At 41.1% G+C, this 21538-nt stretch overlaps 1 protein-coding gene across 1 annotated transcript in view; it reads left to right on the top strand.

Moving 5' to 3' along the window:
- fam126a (family with sequence similarity 126 member A) overlaps window positions 1-21047 on the top strand; it is a 56233-nt gene extending 35186 nt beyond the window's left edge. The window contains exons 4-11 of the mRNA XM_046834592.1: window positions 1701-1880; window positions 7558-7638; window positions 7719-7834; window positions 9016-9111; window positions 12685-12801; window positions 13923-14010; window positions 14797-14956; window positions 19531-21047. Coding sequence (XP_046690548.1) covers window positions 1701-1880; window positions 7558-7638; window positions 7719-7834; window positions 9016-9111; window positions 12685-12801; window positions 13923-14010; window positions 14797-14956; window positions 19531-20072 — 1380 coding nt within the window. The 3' untranslated portion in view covers window positions 20073-21047. The remainder of the gene's footprint in view (window positions 1-1700; window positions 1881-7557; window positions 7639-7718; window positions 7835-9015; window positions 9112-12684; window positions 12802-13922; window positions 14011-14796; window positions 14957-19530) is intronic.
- Window positions 21048-21538: the final 491 nt, after the last annotated feature.

Genomic DNA, 21538 nt, shown 5'->3' with positions numbered 1-21538 from the left:
CATTTCAACAAATAGATTAGCCTGTTTCGAAAATGTAATAAGTAGAAACAGATTTACAAATTTAATAATTGAAAGTAAAAAGTAAATAAAATAGTGAAGTACTGATACCAGGAAAAACTACTTAACTATAGTAACAAAGTATTTGTACTTTACTTCCCACCTCTGACTATACTATTCTATACTATATTACCTAAGATCTTGGGGGCGGAGCTTTGTGTACCTGGACAGGAAGTAAAATAGGACCGAAGATAAATGTCATACATATATAGCCTTTCTTTAACTCCCAGGTGACTACCTAGAGCCTTGAGTTGCATCCTGTCTCATATTTATATAAAAAAAAAAAAAATATATGTATATATATGTATATGTATATGTATGTATATGTATATATGTGTGTGTGTGTGTGTGTGTGTGTGTACATTTTCTCTCAGTGTTTCTGATAGAAACGGGTTCTCTTTGCTGATTGTGTAAATGCTTTGCTAATTGAGATGTCTCTTTATGTGCGTGTGTTGCAGACGTTTCCCGAGGCAGCCATCTCCAGCTACGCTGCATCTCTGAAGGAAAAGGTCTCGCTGGTCCCTGCACTTTATAAAGTTATCCGTGAGAACTACAGCGATGTAAGATTCCTCGAGTGCTTGTTTCATCTTTTGTTTATTTCAGTAATTTAAAAAAAGAACCGCTCGTGTGACAGAAGGCTGTTTTGGCTTTTCTGTCCATTTCCAATATAAAAGAATGATCATTTCGTATTTTTTTGGGAAGGGGAAATGAAAACACTGCTGAATGCTACATGAATTGATTCAGGTTTGCGTATAAATCAACAGAAAGCACTAACACACGGGTATCTCCATAGAGGTGCAAATGTTGATTAAGACCTTATACACAAACACCCAGAAAAAGGGGAAGGTGACGAGGAATAGTCAATTAACTGAAGTCTGTCCTACCCCTGATCTACACTATATTGCCAAAAGTTTGCGGACACCCGGTCATAAGTATGGTATGTGCATTTTTGAGCATCACTTTCACAATTTAGTGCCAATTTGCTCTAATCATTCCATCAACTCTTCTGGGAAGAGTTAGTGTTTTTAATGGATGTTTATGTTCATCAGCCACAAGGGTGTTAGTAAAGTCAGGTACTGAGATAGGTGAGGTGAGAAGGTGCAGTCAGTGTTCACAATTGTCCTAAAGATGTTCAAGAGGGTTGAGATCAGAGCTCTATAGCAAACCATCTTCATGGAGCTCCTTTGGTATAATACAGTGTGGTATGGTATGGTATAGTATAGTGTCATAAGGAACAAGTTTGGGTTTCCAAGTTCAAGTGAACAGAAAATCTTATTATACCGCATAAAAAAAGACATAATGTACAATTGTGTGCCTCCAGCTTTGTGGTAACAGTTTAGAGAAGAACCACATATGGCAGGAGAGGTCAAGTGTCCTAATACTTTTGTCTATATAGTGTATGTATGGCTGCCTGGGAAAACCAGTCACATTAGAAATTCTGCATTATAGATAGATAACAGTGTTCCCGATGCACAAGCGAGGTGCTCCCATTATAAAGTCCGATAAGCAAAACAGGAAAAGATTTAATACAAGACAATCGGACCAAGTGTTAAAATCCTTCAGTCTCACTGTCCGTTACATTGAGCGTGTGAGGAAAACGCACTTCGCTTCACAAATATATCGCTACTCTCTCTGTGCCTCAGCTCTTGGAGCCGGTATGTCATCAGCTGTTTGAGTTCTACCGGAGCGGAGAAGCTCGCCTTCAGCGCTTCACGCTACAGTTCCTCCCTGAGCTGGTGTGGAGTTACCTGTCAGTGAGCGCCAGCCGGAACCCGCAACACAGCGGCTGCATCGAGGCTCTTCTGCTCGGCATCTACAACCTGGTCAGTAAAGAGGATGCACGACTTATGAGCTCTTCGTAAGGGTCTATAAGTGTTTTTTTTTCCTCCAAATGTATGGTTATATAGCATGCTTATAGAGATTATTACCGGCTAGTGGTGGTGTCCCTGACAAATCAGAACTGTCCAAGACTGAATTGTATGTGTATATGTGTGTGTGTGTGTGTGTGTGTGTGTGTGTGTGTGTGTGTGTGTGTGTGTGTGTGTGTGTGTGTGTGATGTATAATAACATTTTGGATCATTAAACCTAAAAGAAATAGGATAAGTGCAGAAGAAATATTTACTGATATACATTTACAGAATCTCCCAGACATTGTTTAATATTTATATATTTATAATCACACTCTTGGTTTCATCCCTTTTGAGTCTGGTTCCTTTTATGGTTTCTTCAAATCATCAAAGTTTTTTTTTCTTGCCACAGGCTTGCTCAGGGTCCATTGTAAAAAAGTGTGATAGAAATCAAATTGATTCAATTGAACTGAAGTATTTAAATACCTGCCTCCAAGACGGTCCTGTGTCAGTCACGGGTCATGGAAAGTGAAACTTTAATGCGTCACAGTGGGGATTGGATTTATTCAAGCATGTTAAAAATATTTATTAAAAGCTTCTTTCTTTTTACATTTTTATTAACATTATTATCATAATAGGCTGTGTTTTAACTTATTTGGAGAAACCGAACTTATTGGGAGCACCCCATATAACCAAAATGGCACGGTCCTTGTTTTATAACACCCATGCTCATTATTCTGTGAATTATTTGAAAGCAAATAATTTAATGCCTTTTTTATTTGTATTTTTTAAACTTGCTTTCTGTTATGCTCATGGGAAAGTATAATGGAAGAACTGAACAAGTAGTTATGACTACAGATCACGTTAACCAGGCTTTTTACTAGTAGAAATACTTATAGTCATCAATGTGGCAGTTAGAGTTTGGTGCTGGAGATGAGAAAAGTTCATAAATAGAACGCTGAGCCTCCGTATGCACAAAATAAAAACCGTAGCCTGTATTAGTACAATTCACATTGTTTATTCATTTATTGAATCTTATCCAAGTATATTTGATGGCCTTTGTATGTTATCTCACGATTTTGAGTGTAGATTCAGGTGAAATATTGCACTACTCACTATTTCGAAAAAAATGAGAAGTACCCACACACACACACACACACACACACACACACACACACACACACACACACACACACACACGCAATTCCTGAGTACATTTCAATAGTGCTGAAGTTTGGTACTGAGCATGGCTGTGCATAATTTGGGTATTAAATCCTCAGGCCTGTAGGGGTGTAAGTAATATTGATACACATCTGCATCATGATATTTTGTTTGGCGATACTGTAGCAGTTTTTAAAATTGCAATATCGATATAAAAAAAAAAAAAAAAAAAAAAAGATACAAGATTCATGCCGGTTGATTGGTTTTGAGTTTGGTGGATACCGGTCTTCTAACCTCTGTACTTTAACTGTGTAAGGAAGTGTTCGCATAATGTTCGCAGCATTAATATTCACCTGTTTCCTTTAAAAAAAATACGTATAATAAGACGAAGCTTAATTTGTGGCTTAAAGAACAGCACTATATAGACGCTTCCCACTTTTACGAACAAACCTGTCCTCAAAGTGAAATTAGTTCGGAGTCGAAAAAATTCGCATTGACAGAGAGCCACACCGCTAGCTAGTCATCCACCATAACAAGTCTACATGATGCGCACTGGACTAGGGCGAATACATTTTCTTCAATAAATTTGTGTATTTCTTTTACTTAGTACAAAGTATTGTGTACAGTATTTCAATTATTTCTATTTGTTTTAGTATATTTTATTGTTTATTTGATAATATTTATAGCTCTTACATCATTAGGAGATATGCGTAGTCAATAACGAACACAGTAACAACTTACGAATGAATTCCTGCTACGAACTGTCGTTCGGAACGTAACTCGCTCGAGAGCGTCTGTATACGCAAAGTTAGAGAGGACCGAGCTTGCGAGAGTGTCTTTTCTTGCCTGAATGCATTCTCTAACTTAATGGAAGAAATAATAGTCTTTCTTACTTTAAATTTTCTCGCCTCAATACGATTGTAACTTTTAGATGTAAAACACCAGTTAGCGCTCAGATCACGCTTCTACTACTAACTAATGCTAATACTAATAATATAACACAATCATCATCAATTGTGTAATTCATGCAAATGCAGATCCTACTGTGTCTCGGGTGAATCGTTTTTATTTTTGTCAGGGTTTGCATATGGTGGCGTCTTCTTAATGACAGCTTTCCTTAAATGATATCCTTAAACAAGAAATATCTCTAATATCCCACTGCTCACAAAATCGCAGCGTATCGTATCGCAACATCTGTATCGCAAAACGTATCGTATCGCCAGTTTGTTGCCCTGCAGTATTGCTGTGTAACTCGACATCAAGCCCAGATATTAGATTAGATTAGATTAGATTCAACTTTATTGTCATTACACATGTACAAGTACAAGGCAACAAAATGCAGTAAATGTGATATGCAGATATAATTAGTGTAGCTGATTAGATTGAAGGATTTAAGTATTTTATAGACCACATGCATTAGTTGGAAGGGAAATCCCAGGAGGGGGATCTCTGTGTCTCTGTCTGGAGCCTTTTTAACTCGCTCCCCTGCTTTCTCATCTCCCCGGGACACGCCGAATAACCGAGTAGGTCAACTGCCAATCAGCCGCCATCCACAGAGTCAGGAGGCGTTTTAATCATCCTGAAGTTATTGACCCCGTGTCGCACCCGTGTCCTGAAATAACCTGGTGTCAGCCGCGGATTCGTTATAGTGCGATAACGCCACTGCGTTCAGCCTTTCATTCTCTCACACATTTTATCTGCTTGCCAAAAATTTGAGATACTATCTCTTAAACACATGCGCACACAGAGGCAAATGAAAGCGGCTTTTTTTTTTCCCCGCCCCTGGAAACGTTGCCCTCCGGGTTTTTATGCTGCCTGACCATAATGCTTACTCTGTGTGCTTGAGGGGAGATTTTCCTCAGCAGGATTCTGCTCATTCACATACAAAGATGCATTGTATCGGGGCTGTAAAGCATTAGCAATTTCATCAGAGCTCTAGAAAGCCTCCCTGAAGCTCAGCGAAAAACAAAATGGTATCACGCTTCTCACTAGTTGGATTTGAGTTTGTTCTGGTTTTTTTTTGCTATCATTTGCAGTGGATAAATAGCGTTTAGGGGAAGACCTGCCAGCAGAGAGCTGCAGTAGTCCAGTCTCGAAATGACAAGAGACTGAACAAGCACCTGGGCAGCCTGTGTGGACAGAAATGGTCAAATCTTTCGGATGTTGTGGAGAAAAAATGAACAAGAACGAGCCACAATAGTGACATGTGAGGAGAAGGACATTGTCCATGGTCACCCCAAGGTTACAAACCGTGGCTGAAGGGGAAAGCAGAGAGTCATGAAGAGATATTCGGAGATCTTGACCTTGAGATGAATCACCTTGGATGACCAGCAGTTCTGTTTAATCAGACATTGAGGCGACAGCTTTTCAGTCAGAACGTTAAACCTTTACTTCTTTCGTATCCAGACGTGTATCATTATCTGGTTTCAATTATGTCCTTAGCGGAAAAGTTGGAAACATTTGGTCATGCAATGTAGACGATGTTTATCTTGTGTTTGGTGAAGTTCGATGAAGTCAACGTTCTAAAAAAAAAAAGTACTCTGCTTACTTTGTTGCTAAGGTGAACAGGGAGGTTATTAGTGTGCGGTGCATTTGCGTGGACAACTAAGTCTGTATGTCTATGCTAATAATAAATCACATTGCTAACTGAATTCTATTTAATTTATTGTTAATTGAACTTATTGCATAAGTTGTTATTTCTTACTTTTGTAAGTGTGGTCACGAATAAACAAGAAGATGCATATGCAATTCAGTGCTGGCTAAAGTTTCTTTATCTAATTCATGTTCAATTCTAATTCCTGACAAGTGTTGTTGGTTTCAGATAACAGTAGATATCCTCGAGTTACCAGTCAGTATCCAGCCTTTTCTCTTCACCGCTGTAATCCAGCGTGACGTTGGGTTTTGTTTTTCGGAAATCTAAACATTTTCATTTCCAACAGCAAGTTATTTTCTGGTCTGAGAGCGCATGCAACTAGCAAACGACATGGTGCTAGTTACATGTATGTTAATCTTTGCTTGTAGGGGATTCAAACTCTACTTTAAACAAAGGTTTTTCAAAAATCACCTGCGAGGAATCTGACAATGACCAGGCCTGCTGAGCATATTTCTCCAGGTTCAGAATCGTTGCATCTTTGTTCCTCTGATTTTGGTCTTCTAGATGTTTCTCCTACCCGTTTTCCTTCTATGAGTCATCAGTAAAGGTCGACTGATAGTGGATTTTACCGATAACGATAGCTGGGTTGGATCGTACTTGCTGATAACCGAATAATCAACCGATATTTTTAAAATTTTATAATAAACATAATTATCTAATTGATCAATGATAAATAATAAAAAATAACATGGCGCTCTCCGTGCAGCGTGCAGTCTCACTTGTAAAAATAAACAGCATATGGTATCAGCGACAGGGTCGTGGGCAGGTTTACTGATGCATGTGGGGAGCGAAGGTGGTCCGTGTGGTCCGATCCAACAGACGAGCTCCTGTAGCTCACATTGCTGATGAACTTCATGCTGTTAATGCTTGATGGGTCATGACTTTTTTTTTTCCACAGCAAAAGGTAGACAATGTTAAGCAGGTGGTCATAATGTTATGTAATGTTTGTGTGTGTGCGTGTGTCTGTGTGTGTGTGTGTATATATGTGTGTATATGTGTGTATGTATGTATATATACAGTACAGACCAAAAGTTTGGACACACCTTCTCATTCAAAGAGTTTTCTTTATTTTCATGACTATGAAAATTGTAGATTCACACTGAAGGCATCAAAACTTTGAATTAACACATGTGGAATTATATATGGAATTCTATACATAACAAAAAAGTGTGAAACAACTGAAAAATGTCATATTCTAGGTTCTTCAAAGTAGCCACCTTTTGCTTTGAATACTGCTTTGCACACTCTTGGCATTCTCTTGATGAGCTTCAAGAGGTAGTCACCTGAAATGGTCTTCCAACAGTCTTGAAGGAGTTCCCCGAGAGATGCTTGGCACTTGTTGGCCCTTTTGCCTTCACTCTGCGGTCCAGCTCACCCCTAAACCATCTCGATTGGGTTCAGGTCCGGTGACTGTGGAGGCCAGGTCATCTGGCGCAGCACCCCATCACTCTCCTTCTTGGTCAAATAGCCCTTGATGCCTTCAGTGTGACTCTACAATTTTAATAGTCATGAAAATAAAGAAAACTCTTTGAATGAGAAGGTGTGTCCAAACTTTTGGTCTGTACTGTGTATGTGTGTATATATATATATATATATATATATATATATATATATATATATATATATATATATATATATATATATATATATGTGTGTGTATATGTATATATGTATATGTATATATAGTTTCAGAGATTTATAACAGTCAGAGCTGAAGCTGCACCATCAGAAAAGAATTGAATCCTATGTATACATGTTTATAATCTTCCTGAGATTCATTTGCTTGCCTTTTAGGTTTGTGTTTTCCCTCTGTTATTATAATGTCTCGTTCTATTGCAGGAAATAGTTGATAAAGATGGCCAAAGCAAAGTGTTATCTTTCACCGTCCCCTCCTTATCCAAACCGTCCGTGTACCATGAGGTACATTCAGAGCTTTTACTTCTTTTTCTCTGTCTTATAAAACCCAGACTTGTTTCAACTGTTCCATTTTTCTCTCGCAGCCTTCCACTATTGGATCCTTGGCTCTAACCGAAGGAGCGCTAGCTAATCACGGGCTTAGTCGAGTTGTTTACAGTGGACCGCACCTCCAGAGAGAGACGTTCACAGCACAGAACAGGTGGAGCTGCTCATCAAACATTCAGTGCATTCATTTGCTCTATCTATTATTCAGACCTCAGCGTTCATGTGCACGTGTGTGTGTTTGTGTGTGTGTCGCTGCAACCGGGACTGTCAGAACAAATGTTCTGGTTGTCTTGTTTACGTGATCGGCAAAAATCAACTGTCTGTACTCATTTCCCTCAAACACCAGAGTAAAGAAAAGTTTGCCATTTTCAGAAAGATCATTTTAGTTCTTTCTTTCGCTAGTTCTAAAATGATTCGCTGTATTCCGACTACAAATAAGACCAACACACAACAGCTAATCAACTTTCTTTATTGGTGCCGTTCTCTTGGATTGGACCACTGGCGTAAAACGGATTTTAATTTTCAGCTATCAGGGGAAGTGCAAGTTTAGCGATACTTGGCTTGAAACAAATTAATTTAAGGCTCGGTTAAGGCCCGTCGCTAATAAATTATTTTTGATGTGATACAGGTCTTAAACTTCATTCTTAATGGCCTTAAAAAAGTCTTAAAGAGTCTCAATAACTTGGAGTCTCAACCACTGAGCTACAACTTACCTAACATAGTTACTATGGGCGCTGTAGAAGATAACGATCGGTATATCCCACTCATCAGGAGGGACGAGGATGGACAGGATTAGAAAAGAGTTTATTAAAAGGAACGCACATGTAGGATGTTTTGGACACGGGGTGAGGGAGGATTGAAGTCTTGGGGAATATCGGTAGAAGAATGCTGAGGATGAAGCCGCCAGGCAGGTGGAAATGACGAAGGCCATGGAGGAGGTTTATGGATGTGGTGGGGGAAGACCTGCAGATGGTTGGTTTGAAAGAGGCAGATGTAGAGGACATGGTGGTATGGAGGCTGGTGATTCGCTGTAAGACCCCAAACAAGAACGGCCAAATGAAGATATCTCATTTACAGCAGGTCCTACAGGGATGTAGAGACAATGTTATTTTTTTAAATGAAAAAATTCAGCCATTATGCATAACATACCGGATCAAATTTATTATCAATAATAAGATGCTGAGGTTTTTATTCGGTCTAAATGATGACCCTGCTGCAGCTAGACTGTTCACTGTATATAAAACACTGAAAACATAATGGGGAATTTTTTTTATTGTTTTAAAGATTGATTTTTGATGATGATGATGATAATGATAATGATGCTTCCTGTCTCAGGTTTGAAGTGCTGACATTCCTGCTGCTTTGCTACAACGCTGCTTTAAACTACATGAACTGTTATTCCCTCCAGTCTCTGTGTCGGCTCAGCTCCAGGTTAGAGTCACACACACACACACACACACACAATGTGCAATCTCAGAAATGTGTGCTGAGCTGTTTCTTTTCTATTTACAGTTTTTTTTGTAAAAGTGCGTGTACCTTTTATTCTTTATAAGTTCTGTAGCCGTTGTTATTAAGTGATATATAAAGGGTGGTGCAGGGAAACAGGAAATTTTGGAACTAGGAGTTCCCCAGGACCCCAGGAAGTTGGCAATTGTTCGGAACCAGTGCGAGCTGGTTTTGAGTCCCTTGCCGTTAGATATATAACGGAGCAGTGGAGTGGTGCACAACGAGCCTTGACTGTAAAACCTGTTATAAGGATGGGGAGAGTGCGAGTGCTGCACAAAGGGAATTTGGGCGGCATTATGATTGTGTCCCTTTTGCTCATTTTGAAGAATCTGGTTCAGCTTTAAAAAAAAAAAAAAAATGCCCAGGTGGTGTTGAACAGTTCCCACATCAGAGCATATCGTGGCTGTTTTCGAGTTGCCCTCACGAAGAGCCTTTGCCGCTCCTTTCCACAACGCGCATCATCGCTGAGCTGTTTCTTCAAAATGACACATGTTCTAATCGCACAAGCAGACACAGATTTTTTTCCGATGTTTTTGGTGTTTCAAACCCAATTTTATCTCTTGTCTCTCTCTGTTTTATTGGCAATGCTGGAACCTTAAACAAAGCCCATCCACCGCTGCCAGATAAAAATATACTGTAAAAAGTATATACGTTATGGTACTGTAAATTGCTCCGTTTTGCTAAATTATGTACTGTAAATTGTTAAATTATGTAACAAATTACAGTATACTACCTCCATACTGATCACCATTCTTTAAGACTCTTATGTAGCCTAGGCCATGTCTCTATTTACCATATTTTTTAAATAATCTCATAATAACATGAGTATAAGCTCAGGAGTGAGGTACGTTTGGATCGCAGGTCTGTGATCCAGTCTGTGATTGAGAGTGTCAAGTTAATTCATGTATAGTTACGTAAATGAAGCGATAAATAACGGAATAGCAGAAGGATTAACTCCTCACAGCCGAGCGTTGCGACGTCCCGGTCTCCACAGGCTTATGAAAGCCGATTGAGAGATGTCCAACACCCGAATCCTTCGCAAGTACCACCGCCGAGAAATCCTCTGTCTTTATCCGCTTTCATCTGATCCTCTTAGACCTGGGAACGACTCCAAGCTCCCTCCAGGTCCCGTGAGCCTGTCTGAGGCCTGCCAATAATTTTCTTTTTTTTTTTTTCCTCCCTCATCACACATGCTTCATTAGCATCACACAGCTCAGTGACGAGCACACAGAGTCCTGAGCGAGCAGATCTACGAGAAGAAATCACCTCACACTCTTCCTCCTCCTCTCAGGAGCCACACACAGCCGGACAAAGGTCTCACTCTGTAGAGGGTCATGATAGGACACGTGACAGGGTTTCGAGCATGTAGCTTGTGTGGAAATATGCTGTGAGGGTCAAACGGAAAGCGTGGGCAGCCGTGCACAGCCGTGCACATTGCAAATGATTCTGTTCTCAGTAAGCGCAGTAGGGATCTGCTGATCTAGAATTAGACTTATTTCACTGAAATAGTTGCTGTAAGGTTGAGCACTCCATGTACATTGTACATCCAGAAAGTATTCACAGCGCTTTAGTTTTTCCACATTTTTATGTTACAGCCTTATTCCAAAATGGCTTAAATCAATTATTTTGCAAACAATACCCCATAATGACAATGTGGAAGAGGTTTGTTTTGAAATCTTTGCAAATCTATTACAAATAAAATACCAAAGAAATTTGTTGATGCTCCTTTGGCACCAATTACAGACTCAAGTCTTTTTCAGTATGATGCACAATTATTTTTAGGAAGTTTCTCCCATTCTTCTTTGCAGAAACTTTTAAGCTCCATCAGGTTGGATGGGGCACGTTAGTGCACAGCCATTTTTCAGGTCTCTCCAGAGATGTTCAATCAGGTTCATGTCTGAGCTCTGGCTGGGCCTCACAGGGACATTCACAGAGTCGTCCTGTAGCCACTACTTTATCTTGTCCTAGTCTGAGGTCCGGAGTGCTCTGGAGCAGGTTTTCATCAAGGATGTCTCTGGACATTGCTGCATTTATCTTTCCATCGCTCCTGATTAGTCTCCCACTTACTGCTGCTGAAAAATTATTAGCCAGGTGATGAGCAGTGCCTGGTTTAATCCAGCTGTGACATTTGGCATTCAGGCCAAAGGCTTTAAGAATTTTGTTTCTCATGGTCTGAGAGTCCTTCAGGTGCCTTTTGGCAAACTCCAGGTGGGCTGTCATGTGCGTTTTAATAAGGGGTGGCTTCCGTCTGGCCACTCTACCATACAGACCTGAACACATCTGTCTCTGAGGTCTACAGATAATTCCTTGGACTTTATGGCTTGGTCTTGAAGCTCTGTGCTCTGACATGCACTGTTTACTGTGGGACCTCATATAGGCAGGTGTGTGTCTTTCCAAATCATGTCCAGTCAACAGAATTTAGCACAGGTGGAATTCAATCAAAATGTAGAAACATCTCAAGGATGATAAGTGGAAACAGGATGCACCTGAGCTCAATTTTGATACTTATGTTCATGTGATTTATACTTATTTTATATTTTTTTATAAATTTGCAAAGATTTTAAACCAACTTATTTCACGTTGTCATTATAGGCTAATTTTTTAAAAAACAATTATTTTTGGAACTAGTCTGTAACATAATGTGGAAAAAGTGAATGTGTGAAGTAATGTGAAATGTGAATACTTTCCGGATACGCTGAAGTTTATTACAAAAAAATTATAATAGTAATAATACAATACTGCATCATAAAAAATGTGATAAATGAAATAAATATTAATATATTTACATGCATTCAAACTCACACTCCAAAGAAATAAAAAGTTACATGCAAAGTAAAAAAAAAAAGGACACTTCAGATAAACAGCTTGTGTCAGTGATTTGCCTCTAGAGGCCGCTCTCATACTGTATAACGTAAACCCTGAAAAACTAACAGTATGGAATATCACCGATCTTCTATCAGCAATCAACTATCGGTGCCAATTAAATGGCAAAACCGATGAATCGGTCGACCTCTAATTGAAACAGATAAGGGGGTGTAAATTTTGCAGTCCACTGGATATGTTTGGATGATGGGATATTATTCACTGTATTAGAAATAGATTTACAATTATTTTTTATTTGAAAATGAATGAAAGGCATTGTGCTGTAGCACAAATGGGCGACTCATTCCAAATGCAAATCCATCTTTTTATTGTAAAACCATATCTTCCACAGCAGAGAACCTCAGGCTGTGGTAGATTTGCTGAAACTCCTGTGTAGATCTAGTAAAATGAGTAACAGAGAGAGCTAGAGTAAGGCACAGTGAAGACAATTGAACCAATTTTACAAGAAGCCCCTATAATCTGCTCCAGGGTGCTAATGAAAACACACCATACTACTTAGACCCAAGCACAATCTCAGGTTCCCCACCGATGTTATTTGTTTTTTTAACCTCGTGATGTTATTGTAATATTACAGCTGTAGTCTATTTTCTCTTCTGATTCTCGTCGTCTCTGCAGGGTGTGTATCTGTGGCTACCCTAGACAGCAGTTTCGAAGGTATAAAGGCATTAACAGCAGGATGATGGTGACTCCAGAGTTCGTGGTGCAGCTGATCACAGGCATTCACTTCGCTCTGTGAGTCATTCTTCTGTTTTTCTAGTTTCCTTTTGTACACGTTTAGCACTTTTTGAATTCATAAATTATTCTATATACCTAATGATCGAGACAGTGGTGCCAATGGTGAAGGGAAACGCTCCCTGAGACCCTTCACAAAAAGCACCATTGTAATTGAAGATAATTTCCTCCAGAATTAGAGTGTCAGGATGGATCAGCCAGGTGGATCAGCCAGGTCCAAGGGACAGAATTAGTAAGAGAAAGAAAGAAAGAAAGAAAGAAAGAAAGAAAGAAAGAAAGAAAGAAAGAAAGAAAGAAAGAAAGAAAGAAAGAAAGAAAGTGAGAGAGAGCGCTACGGATTATTGGGTATGTTAATTGTCATGTCATGGTGAAGGACACTGTACAGTATGGTCAAGAGAGCAAGCAGGGGCAGTATGGTATGACCAGGTACTCCACCCACAATAAATCGGAGTGAATATGCGAGGCTGTAATCCAGACTGTATCTGAGACCTAAACACTAGTTGGAAGGCTGTTCCATAACTTTGGGGCTTTGTAAATGAAAACTCTCCCCCCCTATTGGCTCCTTCACTATTCTAGGTACCAACAAAAAGCCTGCACCTTTTAATCAAAGTCAGAGTGGTAGATCATAATGCTGAGATGTAAAAGAAAGAAGTAAAACAATGTGCTTCTACTCCAGTGAATGTTAAAAAGATGTCTTCTTACAGAGAAAAACGAATGAGTATCTTTTATTTTTGGATAAGACGTGAAAAGTCCACCATACGACTCTATATACACACTGTTACTATAGAAACAAGGATGTATTAGAGTGTAGTAATATAAAGCCTGCGATTTGCCCACCGAAACTCCTGTCTGAGCTGCTGTTAGAAACATCTGATTATAGAGATCAGTCACTGTGTTAATGTGCATGTGTTAGTACTGGCACGGGATAGGGATGTGCAGTACTGGCACAGAATAGACCTGGCCTGGTTCTTCATTTCAGGCTTCTGTTTTCGGTTTCTGGCACCGACTTAAGGAACAGGGGTATTCTGTAGTTTCAGCACTGAGGAGTCAAGATCCTGTAAGATTCAGCCTCAAATCCATTTTTATAATTCTTTCCTTTGTGTTCTTCTGCCGCTCTTTAGGTGTAACGGAGAGCCGGATTTGGGCGCCAAAGCTCTCGATGACGTTCTCTATCGAGCCCAGTTGGAACTTTACCCAGAAGTCTTGCTGGTGGGCTTTATTATGAAGGCATTTTAAAGATCTGCAACAAATACCTGCTGATTACTTGCATGCTTTTCCCATCTGTTCTGAACAATTAAGGTAGGGTTGGACAAATCACCCTCTATTGTGCTGTCCAGTCCAGGAATTATGAAGTTGCAATGTTACAATCAGTATAAAAGTAAACGATGAGATGCAATGATAAAAACGATGAAAAAAAAAAATTCTAAATATTTATTAGTAGATGCACTATACTTTTATTATTTAGAAAGTGACCAATCGTTTGACCGATATTTTAAATAGATTTCTTCTCGTTAAACCATTTCTCGAGCACGTTCTCTCAGCACCACTGACATATCGCTACACTAAGGAGACCAAGGCGTGTCCTGAGAGTCACATAGAATACAGATTAACATGGCAGAGCTGCGTCTTCCTGGAGACACAACAGGAAAATAATATCTGGTTTTATTTCTTTTTTTTCTCACAAAAAGGCGTGTTTGTGAAAGGTCCATGCTTTAGAAGGTTTTTTTCTATTGCATCGTATTGCGTTGAATCAAATTGAAATCTGATCATGCAACATTGTAATGGGGCGAATCATATTTCGCAACATAGCTGCTTCATATGCATCTTTGTAAAATCCTATCCTTGGCTATTCATCGAGGAGCGAATCGCATCAAAAACAAACGTGTCCTGTTGAAAGTAAAATAACCGAACAGCTTGTCCCAGGTGATTTGTCCATCCCTAACTGGTAATTGGGTAAGTTCTTACGCATGAGCTAATACTTTGACTGTTTAAAAGGTGGGGAACGCCATTAAGTCGTCCCTCCGTGGCGCTGCTCTGAAATCCAATAAAGAAGGCACGCGGTCCATCCAGGTCGAGATCACACCTACGTCCTCACGGATCTCCAGAAACGCCGTTACCAGTCTCTCCATCCGCGGTCACCGATGGAAACGGCACGGTAAAGATCAGGAGTCGTCCACATCCACGCCGTACTGCTGTAACAGTCATTGTGCTCTTTTAACGCTTTTTACACACGCAGGAGGAACAGAAGTACTGTATCTTCTATCCATCGCACCCGAGACCTTGAACCTGATTAGTCAGTCAGTCACTTCCATCCCATGCTGTCTGTCATGTCTCGAAAAACATTTCATATCACCGATACCTCATTGGTGCGCTCGTTTCTCATCTTTATCGCATGTCATCTTTATTATAACGTCCACGATGAGTTAGCGAGGCTTCCTGACTGAGAGCAGGCTGCAGATGGAGTTGTGTGGAAATGGGATCCGGTGTGATCCGACTGCTATTAGAGCTTGTCCTCCTCACATCTGCAACAAAGCACTGAAGTAATTACAGCTTTATGTTTCTGTAAAGCAGTCTCTGCAGCCTGTGCCACAAAAAGCTCCAATTATACATCACATCACATCTCACACGGTGCTCTGCTCCTTTACTTCAAACTAGAATCTGTAACTGAAAAGCTTCCTGTGTGTGTGTGTGTGTGTGTGTGTGTGTGTGTGTGTGTGTGTGTGTGTGTGTGTGTGTGTGTGTTAAGCGTGTGGGTTTCAGACCGGCGAGCACTGTTAGGCTGAACCTGCCTCACTGCATATGTTTACAACACAGAGAATAACCAGCTAAACCAGAGTATAACAAGATATAGCAGGGCATAATAGATTATATAACAGGGTATAACAATATATAATGGAACCCAGCCATTAGGGTTGCACAAGCCAGTGCACTCTTAGTGCCGGTCCCAAGCCCAGCTTGGGGAAGGTTATGATTGGTTATGAAATGGTTGCGTTATGAAGGGCATCCAGCGTAAAACATGTGCCAAATCAAATGTGCGGATGACGAATCAGTATTTCATACTGGATCGGTCGAGGTATCGTTAGCCTACAGGGTACTGGTGGAAATTGGGCTACTGTTGGCTGAAGGAGGAGAATTAAATGTTGGTACTATGACTGGTAAAGGGAGCGAGGTAGCTGATATGATGGAGAGGAGAAAGGTAGATATGTTGTGTGTTCAGGAGACCAAGTGGAAAGGGAGAAAGAACAGGAACATTGGAGGTGTTTAAACTGTTCTATCATAGTGTGGATGGAAAGAGAAATGGTGTAGGGGTGATTCTGAAGGAAGAGTACAGTAAGAGTGTATTGGAGGTGAAGAGAGTTTCTGATAGGGTGATGAACGTGAAGATGGAAGTTGAAGAACTGATAATAAATGTCATTAGTGCCTATGCTCCACAAGTGGGTTGTGAGATGGAGGAGAAGGAAAAATTCTGGACTGAGTTGAGATGAAGTGGTAGAAGGTTTACCTAGGAATAAACTATTGGTGATTGGGGCAGACTTTAATGGGCATGTAGGTGAAGGGAACAGAGGTGATGAGGAGGTTGATGGTGGGTATGGCTTTAAGTAGAGGAATGTGGAAGGGCAGATGGTGGTAGATTTTGCTAAAAGGATGGAAATGGCAGTGGTGATACTTATTTTAAGAAGAAGGAGGATCATAGGGTGACGTATAAGAGTGGAGGAAGGTGCACACAGGTGGACTATGTTCTATGTAGGAGATGCAACCTGCAGGAGATTGGAGACTGTAAGGTGTTGGCATGGGACAGTGTAGCTAGACAGCATCGGATGGTGGTCTGTAGGATGGTTTTGGAGGTGAAGAAGAAGAGGAGGAGAGTAAGGACTGAAAGAAGAATAAGATGGTGGAAACTGAAGGAGGAAGGCTGTAGTGAGAGATTCAGGGAAGAGGTCAGACAGGGGCTCAGTGGTGGTGAAGAGGTGCGGGATGATTGGGCAACTACTGCAGAAGTGATAAGGGAAACAGCTAAAAAGTACTTGGTGTGACATCTGGAAATAGAAAGGAAGACAAAGAGACGTGGTGGTGGAACGAGGAAGTGCAGGAGAGCATAAGGAGAAAGAGGTTGGAGAAACAGAATTGGGATAGACAGAGTGATGAGAAAAGTAGACAGGAGTACAAGGAGATGCGGCAGCAGGTGAAGAGAGATGTGGCGAAAGCCAAGGAAAAGGCATATGAGGAGCTGTATGAGAAGTTGGACACTAAGGAAGGAGAAAAGGATTTGTAGCGATTGGCCAGGCAGAGGGTCCGAGCTGGGAAGGATGTGCTGCAAGTTAGAGTAATGAAGGATGGAGATGGAAATGTGGTGACTAGTGAGGAGAGTGTGCTGAGAAGATGGAGGGAGTATTTTGAGCAGCTGATGAATGAGTAGAATGCGAGAGAGAGAAGGTTGGATGGTGTGAAGATGGTGAAGCAGAAAGTGGATAGGATTAGTAAGGAGGAAGTGAGAGCAGCGATTAAGAGGATGAAGAGTGGAAAGTCGGTTAAACCAGATGACATACCAGTAGAAGCATGGAAATGTTTAGGAAATGTGCAGTGGAGTTTTTAACCCGATTGTTTAACAAGATTCTGGAAGAGAATCAAGGTATAGCAGGGCATAGCAATGTATAACAGTGGATAACAATCTATAACAGGGCATAAAAATCGTATGAAAAGGCATAACAAATTATAACAAGCTATATCAAGGTATAACGGCATACCAATGCATATCAGGATATAAAAAATGTATAACAGGTAATAAGGTATACCTGGGCATAATAAGGTATAACAGGGCATTATAAATTGTAACAGGGCATAACTGGTTATAACAGAGCTTTGGGAATCCTGAATCTCTAGTGTCATATTTTACTTGTGGTTTTAAGTGTATTGTTTGTGTCAGGTCAATGGAAGTGTAACTTCATTTTCATTTCAGCCATCTTATGTCCATACATGTGTGTGTGTGTGTGTGTGTGTGTGTGTGTGTGTCTCACTGTCACCCCATTCAGAGTCTCAAGAGAACAGTATAGACACTCCAGACTCTACTCCACTCGGGCCCATCCCCACCATTAATGTTACGGGGGTGAGCGGCGATCGGGTGGCTAATGGCGAGGCACTTCGTGGCAGGACCGAAGGCGAGATGCCGGGGGGCGCCACTGAGCTGGGGCTGGACCCTAGAGGTCAAGAGGTCAGGAGACAGAAGTCTCTGCGGAGGCAGGTGGAGGACGGGACGCCCTCCGCAGGGAGGCTCCAGTTCTAGAGCCCCTCGGCCCTCCACACACAATGTGACCTGATACCCCTCCCCTCTCCCTTTAGGCCCAGAGGTACTGTGCGGGCGGAGCTTTGTTTTAAGCCGGCAGGTTATAAACTTCACCCGCTTAATCTTGGCATGATGGAGGAGCCTGAAGATGCTACAAGGAAATGAAAACATATTTGTATTAAGCACCTAGTGAAATTTGTAGTCATAAAGCAGCAGATTGTAATTTGTGCCATCTGCTGCCTGAGAGGTGAACTGCAATTAAAATGTATTCGCACAATTTGCCTTTTCCCTTATTTTTTAGCCAACAAATTTGTTGTTGATTTTTAAATGATGGTGTGATTTCCTTGTGAGTATCAAGGCCAGCTAGTCTCCCTCTAAGGACCTTTTCCTCAGGCTGAAATCTTTGCCTAACCCTTTGCAACGCGTCCGTGATCTGCTTCAACATTTCCCATCTCTCACCTCCAATGTCCGCCTTCTGCATTCTCTCTGATCACATCTCACACCGGACGCCACCGTTTCCGCGCAGTTGGACTCCCCGAGCCGACTAACGACTTCACAAGTTCAAAAATTACACCTTTCTCCTTACTGCAACTAAAAAAAAAAACACGGCCTCGTGAAAAGTAATTTCGCTGCAATGCTTGACTGCTGGGTTGCTATGGGAAACAGGTGCTCTGTAAACAGGCTGCAATAACCAGTGGCAGCTCGAGATTAGACTGCAGTCTTTCTAAAGCAAACACTCGAGTTCGGGCTCCAGAAACCTCCTTCTAACCAGTCTAAAACACCAAGCTCTCCTGTCTGCAGTAATGTCCTGTGCTCTGGGGTGCTCTTCTCTTTTTCTTTCCTGCTCTTTCCTTTCTTGTCTTTTGTAGTCCTGTCCTGTTTTTTTCTGACCTGTTCTGTCTTTTTCAGTCCTGTTTTGTCTTTTATCATCCTATCCTGATTTTTCCTGTACCCCCGTCTTTTCCTGTCCTCTCTTTATCTGTCCAGTCTTAACCGTTTTTTGTGTACCTGATCTTTACTGTCTTTAACTGCCCTGTCTTTTCCTGTTTTGCCTTGTCTACCATGTCTTTATCTTTCCTGTCCTGTCATTTTCTTCCCAAAGCACACCTGTATAGTCATGACTATGAGTTTGTATTTTTTGGTAAGTTATTAAACACCCGTCTGTAGTTTCTCACCTGTAAACTGGTTTCTTTACAGCACCTCTGAGCATGGCCATTTCTAATGCTCTTCTTCCTTCCAACTGCTTGCAACCAAATCTAATCGCTTCCCGGTATCCATTTCCGATGGTTTATTCCGGTTTAATGGTTTCATGTACTTTGAATATACCAGCTTCTCATTTACCGTGACTGATTTCTGATTATTTGCGGTGTAGTGGCTTGTATAATCTTAAAGATCATAGTCTGTCAATCTTTCAAGGGATAACTGGCTCCTCCTCCTGTCCATTCCAGACGCAGTGGATCTGGGTTCCCCGGAAGAGCTGATGGAGATCTCGGAGGTGGACGAGGGCTTCTGTACGCAGGCCGCCGTGAAGGAGGGCAGCCCCCCGATCATCGTGGTGAGCAGCACCAACGTCACGCCAAGCCTCGGGAAACCGGCAGGAAGGGGCCTGCGGCGTCTAACAGGCAGCAAATCCAGCAAGGACAAGGAGCGAGAGAAGGAGAAAGACGGCGAGGTCTCGCGCAAGCAGTCTTGCGGCCGGGCCATGAGCGAGAACTTGGAGCTGCTTTCGCTCAAGCGCCTCACGCTCACCTCCAGCCAGTCTGTGCCCAAAGGGGGTGCGCTGAGCCTCTCGCGCACCGCCAGCGCCGCATTCTCTCGCTCCTTCGAGCAGGTCAGCAACGCGCTAGGCGTGACCAACCGGGCCTCAAGCCCCGCATCGAACCACAGCCCCAAGGAGAACAGGCACTCGGCCTGCAGCCTGCAGGAGGACGTCTACGTAGAGCACCTAAACCCGGCTCACATCAGTCTGCAGCTCGGCCCGGACGCATGACCACTTTGACTTCGAGACACTTTGACATTCACAAGCGTCCTAAACGTAAAGGTTATTTCTGTCCGGAAACACGAGAACGCTCTTGCCCCCTGGTGGCAATTAAAAGTGTTGCACCTTAAAGAAACTCCAGTTCTTTTAATTTTTCCACTGAAGCTGTGTTTAAAAATGTGTGTGAATGTGTGTGTATGGTTGAATTGTTTCCCTCATTTGTACCATGAACTCAATACTGTGGAAGTTATGTTATGTACAAGTCTGATTTCTGGGATATTTTTGATGCTGTTTGGATTTGTCTTTTGAGCTCAAGTAGCTTTCCATCCAAATAGGGTGGCAGTTATATATGCAAAGGATGCTCCCTTTGCTTTTTAAATGTGTGTGTGTGTGTGTGTGTGTGTGTGTGTGTGTGTGTGTGTGTGTGTGTGTGTGTGTGTGTGTGTGTGTGTATGTGTGGTGCTGACGGTCCTACAATAAACTTGGGGTGGCTTTTCACTGCCTTCCTGTACGTACTGAGCTTTAAAGGAAGTCATCAGTATTGAACTCTACACTCCTGACACTTTGGCAATACGTTGTATACCCCAGAAGTCCCAATAAAAAAAATGAAGATATCGGAGACCAAAATATAGTGTTTGTTTACATGTAACAACTTCCTGTTGTCTTTCTGAAGCAATAGTATGATTTTGGCTAACGAATCTGGCTTTTGTATTGTATTGACACTGAGAATTTTTTTATTCTCCTCAGTATTAAATTTGACTCGAAGCCCCGGAATAGTCTTTTTTTGTCAAACGGCCAATTTATATCCCCCACCTTTATTTAACTATTTTCTTTTCTTTTTTTCTGTTCATCCTGTTGAGTGTGATCTCTCCCGTTCAGAAGAGTTTTGATAACAAACTGTCATTGTTTTCAACGAGCAACACTGTGGTATTGTAATGAACCTGTCCTGTGTCTGTATTTTGGAAAAATAAAAGCCATTTTTTTTTCTTTCCTCTCCAATTTTGAAAGTGTTTTACAATAAGAAATATAAGAAATATAAGAAGTTTATGCTTATTTTAGATTGTTTCGTTTTTTTTTTTTAATTAATAAATTGGAATGGTTGAACAGTGTGTGGGCGTGTGTGTATTTTATTCATATAAGAACATGCTTTTTTTTTTTTTTACAGGGTTTCCATGGAGTCAGGTTTAAAAAAAATATATATATTATTTCCTGCGCAAATTCATCTCTATATGTAGAGAAGCAATTTTTTTTTACACTTAACAGTTCACCTCAACAATGATAAAACTAAAATAAATGGACTTTTGGTGATTGATGGTTTCCTTTTTGAGTCTGGTTCCTCTCAAGGATTCTTCCTCATACCATCTCAGGGAGTTTTCCTTTGCCACTGGCTCACTCATTAGGAATAAACGTCTAAACTAACACAAACTCTATAATCTCATAATATATTACTGGGTGCGGCCCGGGTTCGATCCCTGGTC

The sequence above is a fragment of the Silurus meridionalis genome, chromosome 22 (assembly GCF_014805685.1).
Source record: "Silurus meridionalis isolate SWU-2019-XX chromosome 22, ASM1480568v1, whole genome shotgun sequence".
Classification (NCBI taxonomy): domain Eukaryota; kingdom Metazoa; phylum Chordata; class Actinopteri; order Siluriformes; family Siluridae; genus Silurus; species Silurus meridionalis.
The sequence above is the reverse complement of the archived record's forward strand: the minus strand, read 5'-3'. Positions and strand labels throughout refer to the sequence as shown.